Source organism: Macaca mulatta, chromosome 15 (assembly GCF_049350105.2).
Source record: "Macaca mulatta isolate MMU2019108-1 chromosome 15, T2T-MMU8v2.0, whole genome shotgun sequence".
NCBI classification, from domain to species: Eukaryota; Metazoa; Chordata; class Mammalia; order Primates; family Cercopithecidae; genus Macaca; species Macaca mulatta.
Window position 1 is genome coordinate 119,744,147 of NC_133420.1, and position 22,613 is coordinate 119,766,759.

Genomic DNA, 22,613 nt, shown 5'->3' on the forward strand with positions numbered 1-22,613 from the left:
TACCTATGAGGCTGAAGTGGGAGGATCACTCGGACCCGGGATGTCAAGACTGCAGTAAGCTGTGATGGCGCCACTGCATTCCAGCCTGGGCGACAGAGTGAGACCCTATTGGATGAGTTCAATTGGGGAAGACTTCCACTTTCTGAATATGCATCTCAATGAGGACTTTCATCTTACAATAAAATGTAAGAAATGATAAGGATTAGAGAGAAAGGAAGTGTGTGTGTGGATTCCACTCTGTCCCAGGAGCGGGAGGTGGTTTTCTGAGTTCACCTTCATGACGGTACAGTTTAGATGACATGGCCACTCTGAAGCTGAATGCTGACATCCTTTGTAGCATTCCTGCCCAAATGTGGGAAGCAAATTCCCTTGTTATTCCGCCTTCTTCATTAAAGATGTGAAGCAAAAATAGAACATTCTCATTCTGTTCTCAAGTCTCCCTCTTACTCTCTCTGTCTCTGCAACTCCTTCCTTGTTGGCAAAGCAAACTATTAAAGGCTGCAGTATTACACTAGGAGAGAAAAACGCTGATTTTAAATGCTTATGAACAGAGCAGACTAAGTAAATTTACATTCTTCAGGCAGACTTAAAATATTAATATGGAGGTCAGATAAAAAAAACAAAAAGTAGGGCAAGAGCAGAGTGACAGCGTGAGAAGCCCACGGCAACTCTGGGGCCGGGGGAACTATTTCATCACCTCGTAAGAATGCCAGTGCTTCCAGGATTTTTGACAGCTTTTGGGCTAACGAAATGAAAACTAATGGTGGGGTTCTTGTCACAGGTTTTCCCTAAAAAGAAAATGATGGCCAAGAAGACCTTTTAGGGAAATCAGGAGGGGGAAATCTGTTGGCATCACAATTCACTTTTTTTACGGTGTCTTGCAAGGCGTATTTTTGAAGCAGGGGTCCCTTCTCAGAAATTCCCAACAAGAGCAAGAGACCAACCCCAAGGGCACTTACCGGGTCTCCCCCAGAGGCGAAGGAGATGGACCGCATGTGGTGATTCGCTATGATCTGCCAGGCCCAAAACAAGAAACGAGATGTGCTGTTATTGCGCTTTCCACATTTCGGAAAAGCAACTGTCTGTTGGCAGGCATTACAAATTGACATGTTTTCCTGAAAATTGGTACCTATATAAAAATAATGATTATAAAAGTAATAGTAATAGATCACCTTTCACAATCTGATGACTGCTGTCCAGCTGCTTTGCCAGAATAGCGTCCGTGAAGCCTCGCTGCAGCCTGTGGTGTGGGAACTATCACCATCCCACTTTACAGGTGAGGAGCCAGAACCCAGAGGGGTCAAGTGGCTTGCTCAAATTAAGACAGCTGGTGATTAGCAGAGCTGTGATCTAACACAGGGCGTGTATGGAGCACCCTTAACATAAATGACTCCATCTTAGAAAAAGACTCCATCTTACATTTCAAGAAGCAACATGCCAACAGGTACCAGATGTTTGCCTAATGAATAAAGATAGCACCCAACAAGATGAGGACATAAAAAGGTATATTCTTTTACTATCAGTCCTTACCAGAGGACTCTGGTCAGAAAAAGCAGGACTTCACCAGCTTGAAACAGCCTTCTTAACAGACTCCGTCTTGCTGTCACTGGTGATGAGCAGCCAGCATCTGCCAATGAAGGCTCTGCCCACATCAAAGACTCTTCCTTGCAAGACATGTTGTCCATCTGGATCAAGCCAGGACACTCTCTTTGTCCACGTCACTTGCCCCAGAATGGTTTATTAACCCCTACTCCTATCTCTTTTTCTCTTGATGTTAAATGTTACTTGGTTTGCTGTGGAATGTCAATCTGTAACATTTATATACTGATTAAGTATACTCTTAAGTATGGTTTGCAATGTTGACTGACCTGGGGAGTGGCTTCAGCCTATGTGCCCACAGCTCTGATACGGAATGAACTCCATGTAGCTCATGGTTTCTATTACTAAAATAGCTTCAGTGAAAGTCTGACCTTGTGGAAAGACACAAATGTGTGTGGGTCTGGTTATGTCTGACCTTGAGTCGCTTATGACAGGGAGGCCCACCCCGAGGCTAGGGTCTTAACAACCATGCCTCTTCCAGAAGGAACCTGTGTCACCCACACACCAAAATATCTCAACTTACAGATTATGTTTCCAAAAACACACTGGGGTCTCCGATACAGAACCCACAGCTAGAATGGGGGGAAATGTGGCCCGTCTTCCATTTTATCCCATTTGTATCATGTGCATATAAATTAGAAAGCCAGCGTCCGAGATTTCACCTCGGCACTGTCCAAAGCACTCTTGTAATTTATCAATGTGAAATCCAGAGCAGACAATCCGTGTTAATTTTAAAATGGGAAATTTCCATTAGCTTTATAAACTGCAGCGTACAGTGGAATTTAGTAGACACTGAGTAAATTAGAAGCTGCCCTAAATTTAAAAAGCGACATAAGTCTTCCACGCTAATTTTATCTTTTAAAAGACAATGTAATGACATTGAAGTAAATTTCTGGGGATGGGAACAGAGCTCATCTCTATCCCAACATAACCAAGCTCGGTTCTGCAGAGTCCCCTTGGGCCCCTGTCCTCGGGCAGGCAGTCAGAATTTACATGGCTATAATCACACTTCCCAGGGATTTGTCTAAACATGCTCCTGTGAAACTTGAAATAAAATATAATTGAATTATAATAGAAAATAAGACAGTTTTAAATGCCTACTTTGGTTATTGGCACTTACAACACCTCAGGATCTAGAAACCCCTGAGTACATAAGTGAATAGAAAATGAAGCTGGCTACATAGGCTGCACCCAAGCCCCAGCTGAGTTAAACTAAAAATAGTGGCCTTTGCAGCTCTCTGGAATCTTCCCTCTGGCGCAAAGGTAGAGGGCTCCTAAGAAAACAATGACAAAATAGCAATCACCAGAAAATGATAAACTATGGCTCCCAAAGTTTTACATTTTTGCTTATTTAATTTTTGCTTATAAGGCAGGTCTAAAACTGAAGTTTGGAAATTAAATTGGAAGCTATGATTTGGGAAAAAAAATGAAAGTCATGTTTGATCGACATGATGCATGAGCCTTATTCTGTGGTTGTATGTTATGTCTTTGAGTAAGACAGAAATTGAAAACCAGGGTAAGAAAATTAGAGCTAATTGACCTAAATCACATGTTTCACCCTGAGGGTGTTGCGTCTCATTTCCACCTGGAACTCTGTAGAGGGGAGCGGCTGTTGTCTTGCTGCTGTCTCATCGGATGGAGAAAGGAGTGTCTAGCCAGGCTGTTCTCAGTTTGCTACAGCTGGGCTCGGAAGTCAGCTGGAAGGGAGAGTGAGAACCCAGTGTGCTTGCCCCCCACCCAAGCTTCACACACTCATCAACCAAACTACCAGTCCCCTGGGTGTCCAGAACCTGCCACTTTGCCCCATCCGCCCAAACCAAGGGCAGGAAAACATGAACTGGATACCCGCTTCAGCTGCCATGTTCCAGGACAGAGAGGGCCAGCCCAGTCTCATTCCACTGCTTGTAGTTTGTTTTCTGTTTTACTGAGGTGGGAGGGGAGTTCAGGGAGAAGTTCCCACAGATTTAAGGAGTCTGAGGACCAAACAAAAGGTCCAGGAGACATAGGAAAGGAACAGCTCTGGGCATGAAGGAGAGTGCAGAGGTGAGCCCAGCCCACAAGCCTTCATGAACAGCTCAGCCTTGGGCCGTGCCAGAGAAAGGCTGAGCCTGATGAATATTCAGAATCCACAATCTCCAGTGCTAGTGAACTAGTCCCTTAGACAAGTTAAGATAAAAAGACACAAGGAATTATCTATCAGTCCTGTGAGGACAACAGGAGGCAGTGAGAAGTGGTATCTAGTTATGTCAACACAAAGCCTGGGTTTTGCTTCCCATTTCTGTGCTAGATCTAGGATTTATTTCAACATCTTGGGTAGCAGGTGGAGGAATAAACGAAGCTGGAGATGCTGCTCACTAACCTGGGGAATATGGAAGTCAATCAATAGAAATATGTATAGTAACATAAAGGTCACTGCGGCATCCCTGGCGACAATGTCGGAATCAGGTATAGTATTATATAGAGAGGTCCCATCCGAGCTCCAGCTCCTACTGCCAGCCCCAAAAGCTGAGCCAGAGCAGAGCAAGGAAGGGGAGTCCACACTCCACACCCTCTGGATACTGGTCAAACATTTCACCTATGCCTCATTTGACCTTCAGAAGTGCCTTGTTGGTAGCTAAAATAGCTACTCAAACACCCATTTTTCCAGCTAAACAAATTAATGATGACTAGATCAGAGAAATCTAAAAGATAGACACTGTGCAGGAATGCAACCATCCTCAATAAAATTAGCCTTAATTAACACTGTGGCTGTGGTGTCTCAGTCAGCTCCAAATTCATTCCACACTGGCTATTCCATAGACAACACCACTTCTCATTACCCCTACAACAGTATGTACTACAGGATGCTCCAAAACAATGAGCCACTAAAGGAAAAAAAAAAAAAATCACCAATTAGACCATTACATGCCATCCACTTCAAAGGTAATAAAATAAAATATAGCCTGTAAAACCAATTAAATATGGTGTAAAAGAAAAAATAAGGATAAGGACATTAAGAAGAGACTTTGCACACACATCTGTTTTTTTGTTTGTTTGTTTTTTACATTGCATGTAAACAAATTATTTCATGCATTATCCTCCAAAGAAATAAAAAGCAGAATTAAAGAGAGCCGATTTCATTTATCATTCTCTTGGTGATCCTTCAAAGTGGCCAAAGTTCATACTCCAGTAAAACTTTGACACAAACATATGCTATGTGGGCTCAGTAAAGCTGCAAGGAAGACGCCTGCAAACACTCATCAGCTGGGGCTGTGGGCAGGAACAGGGGATCTGAGCACCCATGTACCTGTTTGGAGTCCGGAGTTCGCAGGTTCAGACTGGCCGTGGAGATGGTCAGAGAGATGCTCATTCCCGCAAACTGGAGGTTGCTCTTTCCCAAGATGCTGGACAGCATTTTGCTCGGAGGCTGTGAAATTGAAGAGCATTATTTTAGCTGTTTCATTTCCATCTCAAAGGGTGGGGAAGTAGATGCTTGCCATACCCCCAAACTCTCACTGATTGTTCCTTCCTCCTTAGGCATAGGAAGACAAAATGTGAAATGAATAAGCTGGGAGTCGGGGGTCCAAAGTTAATATGCAGATTTTAGAACATGCAACATGCAAATTATAAACCATGTAATATGCAAATGCTGAGGTGAGAACTCCCGCAGGCAGGCAGAGGCATCAGTCTTCCAGGCCTTTTCCCTGGCCCTGTTGGGAAGTGTCTCATGGGGAAGCCCTTGTGTATAAACCTGGGGAAAGCCCATTGCATTTTGCAGGCTCAGCAACCTGGTATCATCACACCTACTTCAGAGGAAGAGTCAAACTAACTTAGAGGAAGACTAAAGCAGGCCAGCTTTAGGGGATTACAAGAATCCCAGAGAGCTGCAAGGATGTTTGTGGCCGAAGGGAATGGACCACAAATTTTTTGGCGTACTCTCTCTGGTCAAGGTTCTCATGAACTGCCCTGTTAGAAACCCATGGGCCTAGAACCAGCACAAGGATAGACAGACATGGCCTGGCTGTAACTGGTGCATCCATTACCCTGTCAGAAATGTCCTTACAGGGGACTGACAGCTGTATTTTGGGGCCAGGGACCTTTTTCCTGGGTACCTGGGTGGGCAAGGCCCTTTGGTACCAACCCATCCTTTCTTTTTGGATTAGAACACTTTCTCTTTTGATATGCTAATTAGTTCCTAACCAGGTGCATACCCTTTTTAATCTCCTGAAGGAGCTATTTAAAAACAGAGATGCTGAGGCCCCACCCATGAGATTCTGGGTAGAGCCAAGAAATGGGCATTGTTTCCACCAAGAGAACCATGAGGGTGCCCCAGGATGAGCTGGGACCTGGAAGATGAGATTCCACTTCTCCGTTCTCAGTCGCTGTCCTAGTTCCTGTAGTGGAGACTCTGGAGCCTTGCTTGGTTCCCCATGGACTGGCCAGAACACAGGCTGGCACATCTGAATCTTCATTCAGAGTTCTCTGCCGGAAACCCAGCTGCCCTGTGGATGCATGAAAGTCCCCAAGACCTGAAGACAGAAACAAGCTTGAGCCTGGGATCAGCAGAGCCACACACGCAGCTGTCCAGATGATCTGGATCAGGAACGGGCAGCCTCGGGGCAGATTCAGAGGTTCTTTGAAGGACATTTTCGCCACAATTCAGGTTAGGCATAGAAAAGCCTTGATTGTGGATTTTGCTGGGTCTTCACTAGACACTTAACTGAAGAGGTTTTCATGGTTTCTCCTAATCCAGGCTTTTTTTTTTCCTTCTGGCTCAAATATCTTCAGGATGAAAAGTCCTAGTGCAGTGTTTGAACACGCAGCCTGTGGAGCCCAGACCTCTGAGCTTGCTCTCAGACAACATCTACCCACACTGCGGCCTTTCCCCTCCGTGCCACAGTTGTGGTTGTCTGTAATATGGGGATATCCAGTGGTATTCTAGTGCTGGCTTGGCTCAGCTGATGGGAGCCAATTATTAAATTTTTCAGAATTTTATAATCTGACGATTAATCACAGTTGTATTAAAAATGAATGTATGTAAACTTATAGTTAAATAAATTACCTTTAAAAAAAAACAGATGACAGGGCCGGGCATGGTGGCTCACGCCTGTAATCCCAACACTTTGGGAGGCCGAGGCAGGTGGATCACAAGGTCAAGAGATTGAGACCATCCTGGCCAATATGGTGAAACCCCATCTCTACTAAAAACACAAAAATTAGCTGGGCATGGTGGCGTGCACCTGTAATCCCAGCTATTTGGGAGGCTGAGCCAGGAGAATCGCTTGACCCAGGAGGCAGAGATTTCAGTGAGCCAAGATCATGCCACTGCACTCCAGCCTGGGGGATAGAGCGAGACTCTGTCTCAAAAACAAACAAAAAAACAAAAAAAAACCAATAAATGCTCAACACACATCACTTCCTAATTCTTTTGCTGCATTAACTACTAACTGCTTTCCAAGTTATTGATGCCCACGGTACTTGTATGGTGGAAACATTATGTAACCATGAGCTACCACATATCTCTTCCCGACTCTGTCTTTGAGGAATATCATTTGGAGAAATTGAAATCAGCCACAGTAGAAGTACTGGCATCACAGAAATCAGAAAATGCTACAAACTCTACTTTTCATTCCCCTGCCCAACCTGGAGAGCTGGTTGTTAAACACTTACCAGCACACCACTGGGGATATCTACCTCAGTTGTTGTAATTAAGTGAATTGATGTATTCAAAGTGCTTAAAGGAAAGCCTGACCCTGTTTTAAGTGTCTGTTGTTATCACTGTCTTCAGAGTTTATGCCACAGTGAGTGAGTAGCCAGGGTGTCTACTTCCGAGACAGGGACAGCTAACCGTCCTCAAGCACATGAGACAGAAAGCAATCTAAGCCCTTTCTGCTTTTAGAAGTAGCAAGCGCCAGGCCACAGAAAGAGGACAATGAATAATTCTGTGTGACTGAAGATACCGAGTGGCGAAAAAGAGGAAGCAAAGGAGGAGACACAGTTAGACACAGAGCATTGAGGACAGTACCTTTCTCTTCTTGAAGGCTCCCTTGGCACCAGGGACAGCTTCACAGACACGGCTGATGGCTTCCCTTAGGACAGGAAGAAAAAGCCATTTTATCATGTGTTGGTCAGGATTATGGAACCCAGAGATGCTACACTTGCACATCCAAAGAAAATAACTGCCCGTTTATTTCAGTATAGAAAAGAGACCTGCCAATTTGGAAGTCATCCAACTCTTCTTCTAAAACACAAAACCAAACAAAATGCAAACAAGTCATCATAAAACCTCTCCTGGCAATATTCTAGTTCTCTTTGTTGTAGTGGCTGGATGCTAACAGTGTCATCTGTGTCAATGCTACACTTTTTTTTTTTTTTTTTTACATTTTGCTAAGATTCTATTTTTGTAAGTCAGCACCCTAAAACACACTCTTCCTGACACCGTGATGCTGTCGGTCTCCATGACTTTGGTCAGGACATCAGGCCCAAACCTAATCAACCACCTCGGTTGATCAAGATCCTTCTTAAGTGAGTTAGAATGTAATCAAAAGAAACGTGGTCATCTGAGTTTTATTCACAGTTTCTGTGGTTAGTGAATCTCACAAAATCAAGAGGGGTTGGAAGGAGAAGAGGAACTGCAGGGTGTATAAAGGAGCCAGCAGTGAGGTGATGTGCAGGGCAGTTCCATGGAACAGCACTGGTGAGGCTGCTGGGACGTGCAGGCATGGTCCTGGTGGAGGAGGCAGAGTGCCCTGGTACTGAGTGGCCAGGGGGCATGAGTCCAACACACGGTTCTGCATGGGGGCAGGAGGGTCCCAGAGGGAGAGGAAGCAAGACAGGATTGTTGCAGCTGAGGGCTAGGGTGGCAGGAAGGGGATGCTGGAGAGGAAACACAGCGCAATCTCATGACCCAGCCTAAGTGAGAAATGCCTGGGAGGTGGGCAAAGGTGGCTCCAAGTCAGGGGTCCAGAAAAGAGCTGGTGACCCTTCCCACTCGCACATGGAAGGGAAAATACTAGTACATAGAAAAAATCACAGGGACTTGGAGACACGGTAAATGACAGAAGATAACAGGTCCTCAGAAACATTCTATAAACTTTCTAGGTTCAATACTTCTTCAAATTAATTTCTACCATGTGGACGAAAAATAATCACCATAACGACACAGTGCTTTTAACAGAAATATGTCCATATCAGTTAGGTGACTGACTGTTAGGACAAGCTTCCCATTTGCCATTCAATTCATTGTAGAGAGCAGGGAAGGAAACATTTTTCCTAAAACTCAGATGCCAGGAAAACCGTAGGCAATGAATCATCATGATGTGGAAAAAGTGAAGCAAGAAACAAATGTTTTTGATGTTTATGCTTACTTCTATTCATTTTATAATAATATTCTAACTGTGGTTCTATCAAAGTGACCAATCACGTATCATCTAAAGTACTTTCTAAAAGCTAACTTCTTATTAAAGAAGGTCAAATTGTCTCTTTAAGACCTATATAAACCTATTATGTATATTTTATCTGTTGAATTTTTAGAAAACCAGTTCAGTGAATCTCTGCATTGTATTTCTTACATTAAAGAGACATACTTAGTTGAGCAAGGCAGCTAAACCTCTGATGGTTCCAGCAGGGTAGAAAGATATTATATGGGGAAGTGTCTCCCTTTAATCACTCCATAAATATTCCTAATAAGCACCGTATTTATTTTACCATCCACCGACATGGAGTCTAAAAGAAAAAAATCAGACTCCAAGGATAGTTATCCAAAAAGACACACGGTTCCAAATGTCTCATTTAGTCAGCCCCTGGAGCTTGCAACAGGACTCTGCTGCTTCTGTGCTACTTTGGGGGATGGGAGGTAGAAACTATTCATCACCAGTTAGAAGGAATTACAAAGCTCTGAAAATAGTTAACATTTCTTTCCAATACCTTTTCACACAGAACGGAGTGCACAGGTCTCAGTGCACATTTGCAGATAGAAGAAGTTCCAAACATTTCTCAGAGCTCGTGTCCTCAGGGAAAATCCTAAGGATCCCACTTGTGAGCCTTTAGAATCCCCAAAGGAGTTTTCAAATGAAACTGCTTTTTAGAAAAATGTTCTCTTTTCATCACTGGCATAAATTCCTTCCTAATGCTCATACGATAACACGCGTGTGTGAATTCTCATTTCAACCACGCTGATGGTATCTATTTCTGTTTGAAATAGAAATGCAGCATAACTATTAATAACTGCAATATTTAGATGCCTGGAATGAGTTACTTTAACTCCAAAATCTAATTTTAAATGTAACTATTCTCAATTCCCCTTCTCGCTGTTTAAGTGCAGTACATTTTGGTAAGCAGTGCTGTTTCAATTTGTTCGTTTAGCAATCATTATTTAGCTTTACGTAATTCCACTTAATCCCCATTTGAGTCTCAGGTACCAATTTTGCCCTGTTTTTAATCATAGGGATTGCTTCTTAACATTCTGTTCAGTATGACCTTGTTTCTGTGAGCCAAATAATGACCTCAGAACTCGGCTAATATGAAAATGGGACATTTGGCAACCTCCGTGGTCACCTGAAAGTCTCGGAAGCCAGCCCAACCGCCAGATGTGAAACCTCATTGTCGTCATGATTTCACCATCTTCCCTTCAGAACTGGACTCTTTGAAATCATGTAGTAGCATCTTTCTCCCTCCTCATCCATCTCACTACAGCCCATCCCAAGGCCCCACAAAGAATGGTCTATGTGACTGGCATGGATCAATGCACATCCGCAGAGAAAGAGTTACCCAAGAAGCAGCATTTCAGTGAGTGGACAGCTACCCAGAAAAAAATTATGTTGGGCTCCTATCTCTTGCCTTATATGCAAATAAATTATAGCTGGGTCACAAATTGAATTCATTTGTAATGAAACGATGATAGTAGTAAAAGAAAACTGGGAAGAATATTTTAAAATTATCTTTTAGTGGACAGATGTTACAAAATCCAGACGCCATAAAAGAAAAATATTGACACACTCAATAGTGTAAAAAAAATTATGGACAAGAAAATATGTTACATTTCACAGTCAACAAAGTAATTGTCTTAATAAAAGTCAGCAAGGACACTATCAAAAGCCCAATAGAGGGCAGAGCAAAGGATATGGATAAAGAGTTCTCAGGAAAGGCAATATGCATGGCTCCGAAAAACACAAAAATATACTCAACTTTAATCATAACCAGAATGTAGATTAAAGCCTGGACTGAAATTCTATTTTCTTAGCCAAAGATTGAAGCTTTACAGTCCTTTGCAGGGAAGCAGGCACCCTTCTCAGTGCTCTGTAATATCCTCCCACCTCCATACCCTGTGTGAGCTTCTTGCCTCCTCTAAGAACCCTGAAACTCTAAAGTTCCAGCCTCTAAACCTCCCCCTGCTCATCTCCTCTTCTGGCCACTGTGTGACCAGGACCCTGAGTGAGTGTGTGCTGGTACAATAAGACTATCCCACTCCCTTAGTCCTTTCTAATTCAGTGCACTCAGTGGGCCCTGCTCCTTGCTGGGCTGGACGGAGGCTTGAATCTAATCCACTCGCCTCCACACAAGAAAAAGTCTTCCATCACTTAGTGTAACCCCATTTATCTATTTTTAGTAATAAACACGTCCAGGCCCAGCAGAACAGTAAAAAGCCTGACCTTCATTTAAACCTCTCTTCCTCCCTCCCTAAGGCCTACCTAGGGAACCTCCAGGTGGCCACGGAAGAAAAGGCCTCCTAACCTTCCAGCTGCAGCTCCTGACCCCTTGGTGAGGTAGGGATGACTGCAGGGGGTGGATACAGAGAGGTCAGGGATGGAGAGGTGACACTGACAGCCCCAGTGCTGAGCCCTCTGGCCAGGCTGGTAGTACCTTGCAGGGAAACAGGCGACCCCCTTGGTGCTCCTGGATGTCCTCCCGCCCCCATGCCCTGTGTAAGTTACTTGTCTCCTTTGAGACTAAATCTCCAGGCTCTAAGCCATGGTGCGCACCTCCCCTCCAGGGCTCCACACAACCCCTCTCCTCTCAGGGACACTTTCCTTTTTTTATTTGAAGACTCCTCCCCAGGAGCAGGGAGGTGCCCATGGGTGAGATGGACAGTGTCTGATCTTCACCCCACATACCCACTCCCTCCCAGCATCCACACCAGTGGGGAGCTCCAGCTTCTTGCTGGTGACATTGCTCCTGTCGTCAGCAGAAAGCCGACTGGGCCACACGGGTACCCGTCCCTGGAACCAGCACCTTCGCTGGGCTATAGCAGGAGGGCAGTTTCTCCTCAAACACAGCCACTCCTGCTGCATGCTTCTCTGTGTGAGTCGGACATCAGTCCATGGGGCCACCCAGGCCCTGGTGACACGTGTCAAAGTCTTGGTCATCTCCTAAGCCCCTCATTGACTCTGAAGCCAGAAGAACCACTGCCCCTCCTCCATGGGAGGACTGACAGGGCACTAAGGACTTGCTCTTTTTGCTGTATAACTTTGGGGTGAGGGTTGGGCAAAGTACAGCAAAATAGATTATCACTCCTCTTTCCAAGCCCTTTGTAGGAGGGCCAGCCCTCCCTTGAACTGTTGGGGTCATCCTATGCCCCATGGACTCCAGGCAAACTTAACCAGAGTCCCATTTTACCCTGCGGTTGCCTCCCACCCTCCTGTGTGAAGGAGCCTCAGGGTCTCTGGGCTCTGAAAGCTTCAGCGGCCGGCAGCTCACCCACCTTCCCCACTGGCCACTCATCTCCGAGTACCAGAATTTTACAGATAGATACCACACCCAATTGCTAGCTCCGCTTCAGTGTCTTAAAATCATCACAAACTTGATGTTTTCAAACCCAGCCTTAATTTTCCCCAACAAAAATATTTCTCTCCTGTCTTCCCAGGGCAGAAAACAGCACCGTGGTCCACCCGGCAGCTCTCACCCCACCCTTACCAGCCACACACCAAACCTATCACAGCCCTGCCTCCATGGGGAAGGTGAGCCAGGCTGTGCTCCCCAGAAGCCTTCAGAGTAGTGGAGGAGACAGGATAACACAGTCACATGTGTACTATGAAGGACTGGAATGTGCGATTCTACCTTTCAGAGTAGCAAGAGGTCAGTTACCTGGTCAGCAAATAAGGCTCAACGCCAAAGAAGCAGGTGCTGAAAGAGGCAGTGGAGGAAGATCCTATAAAAATACAAACCAGACCAGGAAGGAGCACAGCAGGATGGTGGATGTGCAGGAGCGCCAGCTGGCTGGGGCCAGGTGTGCAGAATCCTGGGAGACAGGCAGAGTCATGGAGGTTTCTGATTCAGGTCTTAGAGGCATTTCAGGATATGCAAGGAGCAGGAAACAACCAATACCTTTTTAGAAGACCCTGATATGATAGAAATAGCCGCAGTGTGCAGACAGGGAGATGAGCTGGGAAGTTACTGATGTTGTGATGGCCAGACTGGGATTTTGAGAGTGAAAACGAAAAGAAGACCATTTGGAGAAGAAGCCCACAGACCTGCTTCATTACGGAGACTGATGCTGAGGGCGGGCCCACAGATGACTCACTCTTTCATCTTGGGAATGGACTCTCTCTTTTTCTGGAGGGTCATTTTCTCCATCCTGAAGCTATTGACACCAGGTAGACTATATCTGAGAGCTGGATTTGCAGCGGGGACAGAGCTGGGAGGCTGCCAGGCCAGGTCGAGGGCATGTAGGAGCCCAGGCACCAGGAGTGAGAGTTCAAGGGCAGAGGGACACAGAACCAATGGTTTCTTCCCAGTTTCATCCATAGCCAAGCAGATTAATTTCCCAGTTCCTGCACGCTAAGCGTCTAGCCATAACCAAACCATTCAGAGAAACTGAGAGTCAGAAATAATAGGCATCAAAAATACCATAAACCTGATTTTTTAAAAAGTCATTTGACCAAGATGTGTTGAAATCACTTCAATCTTGTATGTTGCAGGCATAACGAAAGAGCCATGGATTTCAGAATCTGCACACCGTTGGAGAAATTGACTTCCCTTACACCTTAGCAGTTCACTGGTGCCATTATAATCCCAGCATTCTCCTGAGACCTCATTCTGTGCCTCAGCCTTTGGTTTACTCCAAAAAGGTGTTTAAATATACACATAGGTGTAAATAAATACTGTTTGGTAATTATTAAACAGATGCCAAAAAGAGTATCCTATATATTCACATAAAAGCCCAAATAGGCCGGGCGCGGTGGCTCAAGCCTGTAATCCCAGCACTTTGGGAGGCCGAGACGGGCGGATCACGAGGTCAGGAGATCGAGACCATCCTGGCTAACACAATGAAACCCCGTCTCCACTAAAAATACAAAAAAATTAGCCGGGCGTGGTGGCGGCGCCTGTAGTCCCAGCTACTCGGGAGGCTGAGGCAGGAGAATGGCGGGAGGCGGAGCTACCCGGGAGGCGGAGCTTGCAGTGAGCCGAGATCGCGCCACTGCACTCCAGCCTGGGCGACAGAGCGAGACTCCGCCTCAAAAAAAAAAAAAAAAAAAAAAAAAGCCCAAATAATGAAACTAGGAAAGAGATTCCTAAGCCATGCTGAAAGAGATCTCACAAAGTGAAAGATAAGCTCTTGGGATTACTAAGAATGTATTAACCAAAAAAGTAAAGCCCAACAGAGACAAAATTGAGGCTAATTTTCCTTCTATGGTCTAAGTAATTAATAAAGTTCACTTGAGGTCACAAGTCATGTCACAGGCATCCTCACTGGACAGATCAGAGACTTACTTTATTCTTATAAAACTTTCATTGAGTTTGTTTTCTCCTTTAGAATTCTAACAGTTGGGTTAGAATAAGCCTTCTGCTCTCAAATTGACTGCTTCCTGATGCTGATATGCCAATCAAGGGGAGAAATCCACACTCAGTTTTCCCACAATTTCGTAAATGAGCAAGTTCTCAGGCAATGAGGAAGGAACCTCCAATCTGTGCTGCACCCTGAGGGAGATGGTGCCATGTCCCTCAGATGAGCCATTGAGAAGCTGGACCACCAAGGTGCTGGACCCGTGGGCAGCTGGACTGGGCTGGACGGGGCTGCCCAACACAGTGTGGAATCCAGAGACCCATGGAAACCCTGCACACACCTGTCTTCACTGCCAGCTTTTAGGAATTACTTATCTTTTGGGAAAGATGCATTTTGTGAGATCAAATGCCACAGGTTTTAAAGATCTCAGTTCCACTGAAATCTGCTTCCTTAGTCGTAAAGCATGAATACAGGTGAAGTGAGCAATCTTGGCCCCAAAGGGGACCACTGCGGGGCCTGACACCAGACTGGGACTTGTTCTAAGTGCTCTGAAGGCATTCTGTGTGCGTCCCATGAAGTTCAGGGCAAGTCTCCATCACGGCGTCTCCCTTTTTCACCAGTCTTGACTGAACCACGTAAACCTGGGCTGAATCCCTGGTGTCTTCCCTCAGCCTTCTTTTCACTCTTCCTTGTAAAATGGCAGCTAAATCATTTCAGGTGCTTTCCTCAGCCAAGGCAGTCAGATGGCTCTAAGATGGAGAGGCCAGTCTGTCTCCCATGCTCTCGCAGTTCTCCATGCCAGATCCCTGAGGCAGTGAAGAAATGTGCCAATAAAATCTTCCCAATAACGTCTTTTTCCTTAGGATTCTGCAGGTGGACAGATACAGGTCTCAGAGGCCACTAAAAATAGGCTGAGACAACAGGATTCCGAATGTAGCCCTGATGGGCAGTCCTGATCCACGCAGACATGTTGTCCATAGTTGTTCCACTCAGGGACCTAATGGTTTCCATCCAGTTTCTGTTTAATTCAGCTTCATACAAGGCTTTCCTGGGGCACAAACCTGCAGAAGGTAACACTGAACCCACCTCCCAAAGACACACATTGGCTCTCCAAAATAAGGACACAGGGCTCATCAACCCTCAAGGCATTAGAGTCGTAGAAATGCTTTCCAAACGCCTCCTCATCAACCTGGTGGGACTGCCCAGTGAGCAACCACACAAGTTCCTTCCTCAATAAAACCCTCGGGATACCACATTTCCAGACTTACAGCAAGGGCTTCCATACAGCCCTGGATCTGTATAAATGATTAACAATCAAACCTGCACTGGGGGCTTTCTGTGAGGGTTAAATGACATATCTATGAATCTATAAAACTTAGCATTAACAGACCCTGGCATGGGGCACATGCAAATTAGCCATTCATGTTACCATCATCAATATCTCCACGGAAGAAACAAAACTATTTTCCTTTGCTGTCACATCACTGCTTGAACAAGCCATCAGTTCTACAGCAGATGCCAGCTGGGTGTCCTCCAATTCAGATCCCCAGGCTGAGGGCTCAGTGTCCCCAGGACTGTGCCCCACTTCCGATGCCAATCTCAATCCTACTGGGGTAAAACAAAGTCCCAGTTTATTCTACCTCTCCTTCTGACTGACTGGCTACAAATCAGGGTTCCCACCACCCCCAGCTTGGGTTCAATTAATTTGTTAGAATGGCTCACAGAACTCAGAGAAACACATTTACTGGTTTATTCAAAGGATGCAGATGAAGAGATGCATAGGATGAAGTATGGGGGAAGGAGCGTGGAGCTTCCATGCCCTCCCAGGATGTGACGCCCTAGAGAGGATCCTCTGCATGTTCAGCTGTCTGACAGCTCACTGAATCCAGTCTTACTGGGTTTTTATAGAGGCTTTGATCATATAGGCATGATTCATTAAATCATTAACCATTGGTGATCACTTAGTCTTCAGCCCTTCTCCCCTCTCCAGAGATTGGGGATGGGGCTGGAAGTCCCAACCCTCTAACCCTGCCTTGATTTTTCCTGTGACAAGCCCCCAGCCACCAGTCACCTCATTAGCATACAAAAAGACACATTACTCTGAAGATTCCAAAGATGTCAGAATCTTTTAGTTGTATGCCAGCAAACAGGACAAAGACCAAACATATTTCACAGTACACAGTATCCATATCAAAGCTGCTTGTGCATGTTATCTTTCAGTTGTTGGGGGCACATGCATTGATCCTAAGAAAATTTTATATGCAAATAAATATATACACATATACACAATAAATATATACACATACACATACGTGGCCCATGGGGTGATTGCGCATCCTCCTCACCACCATGGGTTCCACCATACATGCACACACCCATCCACCCACATGACACATATGTGTGCATCAAGGGGCTCCAGATGTTCTTGGCTACGAGGTACAAACCCTCAGGAAGTCCACAGGAGAACTGGAATTAAAACTAATTTTCCTATTTTCCAATCAAGGAAACTGATGGCAACAAAGTCAAACACATAATAGTAAATGTCGTCAATCAGCAAATACCAGAAGTTCTTTCATCCAAGAAGCCTAACATGTTTCTCTGATTCCTAGGGTGAAGACCACCTCATCATAGCATAATTTCTCCAGCACTGGCCCCTACATTGGGAGGAACTAATATACTCTGTGAGACTAACCAGAGCAAATCAGAAAAAATCAGAACTTTCCCCTCCCCTCACCAAGCAGTGCTTAGAGGAAAACAGAAGTGTGATGTCAGATGGCCTCCCTGCAGCTTGGAGGCCCTTTTAAGGAGCTCCTCCTCCTGCTCTTGCGGTGCCTGTAGGGGGACCAGGTCCATCACAGAGCTCAGGCAATCAGTGTGGGAGGGAGGGCCAGGGGATCCCACATGCCTGCTTCTTGTGGTGGTCCACTTTGCTCATTCAAAAAGTTCCTCCCTTGTTGACATTTTATTTTAGGCATTTGTAAGGCAATGATAAAATATTATTATTATATACTAATTCTAGACGATGTAAACCGAAAATAAAATTCTAAGTCCACCAACCAACTGAATTGACCTTTCCTCTTAGTCAAGAGTATTCCAAAGTAAACCTGAAAAACTAGTTCAGGTCCTGATGGGAAGGGGGACCAGACATGCTTCTTTATACACTCCTCCCTTAGAATTCAGGCACAGCAGACCAGTATTAAGATGAGAACAGAGACCTTAAGATTGATAGATCAGACTCTTTGTAGCAATAAAATACCAAATGACAGATAGCAGGCCTTGAAGGAAATCGATGTATTTTACCTCAAATTACATTTCTATGACATATTTTGAAATGGCCCTGCAAAGCTGTCTCTTGTAGGGAAAATCTACACTCTGTAGAAAATCTTCTTCCCTTTCCAGGTCTTTTCCTGACCCAGGAGAGATTTAATTATGATTCTGGCACCTTTTAGCGTTGGATAAGAGACTTTTATCATCCATTTTCTCTGAAGCCTGCTACCTGGAGGCTTCATCTACATACTAAGAACCTTGGTTTCCACAACCCCTTATCTTAACCCAGACACTCCTTTCAATTGATTCCAGGTCTTTAGATAATAACTCTTTCAACCAGTTGCCAATCAGGAAAATCTTTGAAGCCACCTATGGTCTAGAAGCTTCAAGTTGTCCTGCCTTTCTGGACTGAACCAATGTACACCTTACTTGTATTGATTGATGTTTGCCTATAACTTCTGTTCCCCTAAAATGTATAAAATCAAGCTATAACCCAATCATCTTGAACACATATTCTCAGGACCTCTGGAAACTGTCTCTCTGGCCTTGGTCACTCATATTTGGCTCAGGAAAAAACCTCTTTAAATGTTTTACAGAGTTTGACTGTTTTTGTCAAGAAGATGAAAAACACAGAATACGAGAAATCAACATAAAGCTTCTAGAAATAAAAACTCCATGGACATAATGGGTCTGTTGTTTTTAAAAACATCTTTAATGTCAGGGAAGGAGGTACAATGCAATCAGTAGAAAGGCCATCAGAAAAGAGGAAGGAGGAACAACGAGCTATGGAGAAATGCTGATGGGACAACCAGAGGGAGAGGGGCCTGCACGGACAGCAGACAGAGGAGGGTAGAGGGGAGAGGCATAGCATCATCGTCATAGCAAAGGGATGGGAACAGAGAGCACAGAAATTCCAGCAGGCAGGATGCATCCACAGCACCCAGGGGAGGACCCAGCAGAGGCCGTGAGAAAAGCCTGGGCACCGCAGAAGCAGCAGGAACCATTCTGGGTGAGACCACACCTGCAAGGCAAGAGAGAAGATGCTGGTTTATTCTTCATGAACTGTGAACGGTGTTCCTCATCTGCAAAGCTTCCTGCGGGAGGTGCACTTTCCACAAGTATTTATTTAGACGGTGCTATCGACTCAGTGGCACTGTTCTGTGGCAGAATCTGCCTCCAAGAGGCATTTCCCCTTTCTGATCACTGGACAGAGCCTGTCCATTCCAGAGCAGTTCTACTGGAGGGTGCACCAGAAGCTGTCTGTCCCATCTTAGTCCTTATCTCTGACCTCTTTCTATCAATATTTGTGTATTTCCATGTGCATGTGAAAAGAAGCCCCACTGATAGAATTGGAGGAGGAGAGAAAGCAAGAGGGAACCTTAGAAAGGGCCTGAGTGAGACAGAATAAAGTTTCTAGGAAGTGTATCTTGGAGGTGCCATGTGCAACGCTGATCTTGGAGTTAGGAGACGGAACCTTGGGGGGTGGGGCAGGAGGGAACTGGGACCTAGGGCAGAGTATCCAGCTTTTAGAGAACCAGCCCCAGACCTTAAAGCTCACACACCACCAGAAGCCAGCACTGCCCTTAGGCAAGGGAGCAGCTGCTGGGTTTTATGTCCCCCGACACACTGAACCACCATACCATAGACAAAGGAGTGATCCTTCCCATTTGGGAAAAATAAACCAAAATAAAAGGAAATAAACTCAGAGGAGGTTCTTAACTCTTCCCAAAATCACACAATATTAGTGGAGTCAAAATCTGAATTGAGTTCTTCCAGGCTTCAGAGCCACTTTTTCCCAGGTCCCAAGTCTTCTTGGGGGCATGAGGATGGGGAGGGGTCAGAGCTCACAGGAGCCCCTGACTGCTTTGACTTCAGCAGTCCACATGGTGACCCAGGAGGTCACACCACAGCCAGCCCCTTCTTGGAGTGAGGAGTAGGAAGCCCCCAAGGGCCACGGCTCAGGCGAGGCAGAGCACGTCACCCAGAGGCCTGCCGGGCAGGGCCCCCAGCTCTTGAGGAAAAGCACTAAACTAAACATACCTGCCCTGCTTTTAAAAATCACCCATGCACATCCTCAGGCCCACGAACAAATACATGGAGCCCCGTGCATCAGCATGGATAAATCACGGTCAGCGAAGCCCTGCAGACAGCATCTTATTTGATTTCTATGACAGTAGGAGATGTGGACGTTGCCCTTACTCCAAGGTGGAGATAAAATATATCTCCACCCATATATTATATATAAAATTTTATCTCCACCCATTTCTCTCTCCTCCAGAGGCAAAGAGAGTCTGGGACATTGGCCAAGACCACAGTGCTCTTGAACTGGGCTCTCTGTGACACGAGAACATGAGACTAGATGCACAGGGTGGAGAGAAATGACAAAAATTATCTAGTCAAAGATCATGCCACCTGATGTGGCAACGGCTTTGGAGAAAGGCAAGACCATGGCCTCCCAGTGTCAGGTTATGGTTGGGAAGTAATTCTGCACCTGAATGCAAGCTGACCCCCACCCCAGTAATTTTGGCCGGCTGCTCTGTTAAGTAGAATGCTGAGGTCAGTGTGATCGGTAACTGTCACTTTTCTGTCACTCTGGGGGACTTGGGGGTATGGGAGGCTTCCCCCAGGAGGTGAGGCTGCACAGGACCTTGGAGGCTAAGGAGGTTTCAGAGAGGAGAGTGTGAGCTGAGCACACAGAAATGATGAAGAGAGAGGTCAACTGAGCCCATGCGGATTGGGGGTACACCAGGGTGCAGCCACAGAGAAGGGGAAGTGAGTGGCCTGCAGAAAGACCCACAACAGTGAACCCAAGAAAACAGGCAAGAAACCAACATGGGTGGTATCCTGAATGCCGGGTGAGATGACCTTCCTAAAGATTTAAGGAGTGAAAACTATAAGGAAATGAATATGAGGGTTTGCTGATACAGAGCGAAATGAGGAAGAATCTTTTCCCTCTAATAGAAATGGAAATGACGAGGGGAGGGTGGGGATCCCCCAGGCACATCTAGGACAAAACTGTGCAAGACATAGCATAACAAGTCAGATATAGCCTGCGTGAAGAAAAGTACAGCATTGTATTGAGAGACATAAAGCAAGATCCGAATACATGAAAACTCATGCTATGTTCCCAGAGATAAGGATGAAACATTATTACAAAGTAAATTCTCCCCCAATTAATTTAGCAATTTAATTCAATTATAATTGTCAACCTAATTGAGATCTTTTTGCACTGAAGAATATGTTAGAGTGCATAAGAAATTTCAAAAATTGTGAAGAAAAATTTTAAAACAACAAGGAAGAATAGCAAGGAGAAATACGTTCCGCCAGATGAAAATCATGACTATAACACAACCAAAATCAGAACCAGAAGTTAATGGCACACAAACAAATGCCTCAGCAGAAAACAAATGTTACCAGTGGACTGAAATTAAGTGTTTAGAAACAAAGTATGTGGCAATTTAAAATACAGTCCAATGGCATTTCAACACAGTGGGGAGATTTGGGCCAGGCTATCTTATTACAGGTAAACTAAAAATCCATATATAAAAGGTAAAGTAAATGAAAATATTAAAATATTAGTTTGATCTACAGTGAAGCAGATTGTCAAAACAGGAGAACTACAAGCCATAAAAGAATGACTGGTGGATGCACTCTAATAAACATTTTTAATATAAAATTTACCATTTAACCATTTTAAGTGTGCAGTTCAGTGGCATTAAGTACATTCACATTGCTGTGCAACCATTACCATTATCTGCTTCCAGAACTTTTTCATCTTCCCCAACTGAACTCTGTACCCATTAAATAATAATTCCACATAACTCCCCATTGCCTCATCTGGCCAGCCCCTGGAGACCCCTATTCTACTTTCTGTCTTCATGAATTTGGCTACTATCTAATAAACCTTTTTAAAATGATATGGCAAGATATTTCCTGCACATACAAAATATGCAAAACCTCCCTCAAATTGATAAGAAAGTAAAGAGACTCCAATAAAAAAAAATGGGTAAGTGATGTGAACAGGTAATTCATAAGAAAGAAAATGAAACCAATCAGCATAGAGATGTGAAAAAGTGTTCACATTTCTGATATGCAAAAACACTCAAAGGAAAACAATAGCAACTATTGTTTTGATGATAAGACTAGTAAAAAGTGATAGCATTATTAGCACTCAGTGCTGCAAAGTTGTGGAGAAAGGGCCACTTTCCTAAACTGCATGTGATATGTGAATGTCAGGAGTCATCTGCAGCAGCCCACCTGTTGGAGTGTGGTTCAGCACAGAAGGGTGGAGGGACATCGAGGGCCCTCACAGCATTGTTTTGCCTAGCAAAACAAAGCAAAACCAGGAATTGTTGACTATATTATCATATAGCCACACGATTTGCAACTATAAAAAAGTCAGGTTTTAGACCCCAATCTACTGATCCATTCAAGGCAAAAGTAGATTGTGGAATGATGAAGATGGTATGATTCCCATTTCTACCACAAAAGAAGGAAGGGGTGTGTATATGTGTGTGTGTACCAAAAATTCTGGAAAGCTATTAACACTGATTATCTTTATCTTTTCTTTCTATACCTTTATCCTGTTTGACTCATTATGAAAAGCATCTATTGTTTTAATTTAAAAAAATTAGTTCATGTTGTTGCATGCATCGGTAGTTCATTGTAATTCATTCCTTTTTATTGCTGGGTAGTGTTTGTAGCATGCACATATCAAATGTGTTTATCTGTTCACTAGTTGATGGATAATTGGGCTGTAGTTTGAGTCTATTACAAAGAATGCTGCTATGAACATGGACATACTATGGACATATATTTTTATTCCTGAATAGCATGGTAGATTCATCTTTAACCTTATAATAATCTGTCCACCTGTTTTCATAAGCACCTGTACCATTCTGCATTCCTACCAGCAATAACACACAACACGGGTAGCCCTCAAAGCCTTAAGCTAAGTGAAAGAAGCTAGACACAAAAAACCTTGTACAGAATGATTCCATTTGTATTGCATAGAATTGCACAGAATGGTTCCATTTATAGGAAATTA

The 22,613-nt window shown here is 44.5% G+C and overlaps 1 protein-coding gene across 2 annotated transcripts in view; it reads right to left on the reverse strand.

The window, feature by feature from the left end:
• The window catches only part of SHC3 (SHC adaptor protein 3), a 173,815-nt gene that overhangs the window by 64,115 nt on the left and 87,087 nt on the right, over positions 1-22,613 (reverse strand). For both annotated transcript variants that reach the window (XM_077964975.1, NM_001265690.1), the window contains 3 exon segments: positions 7,604-7,667; positions 4,886-5,005; positions 960-1,013 (listed from right to left, as the gene is read on the reverse strand). In XM_077964975.1, the coding sequence (XP_077821101.1) occupies positions 960-1,013; positions 4,886-5,005; positions 7,604-7,667 (238 nt within the window).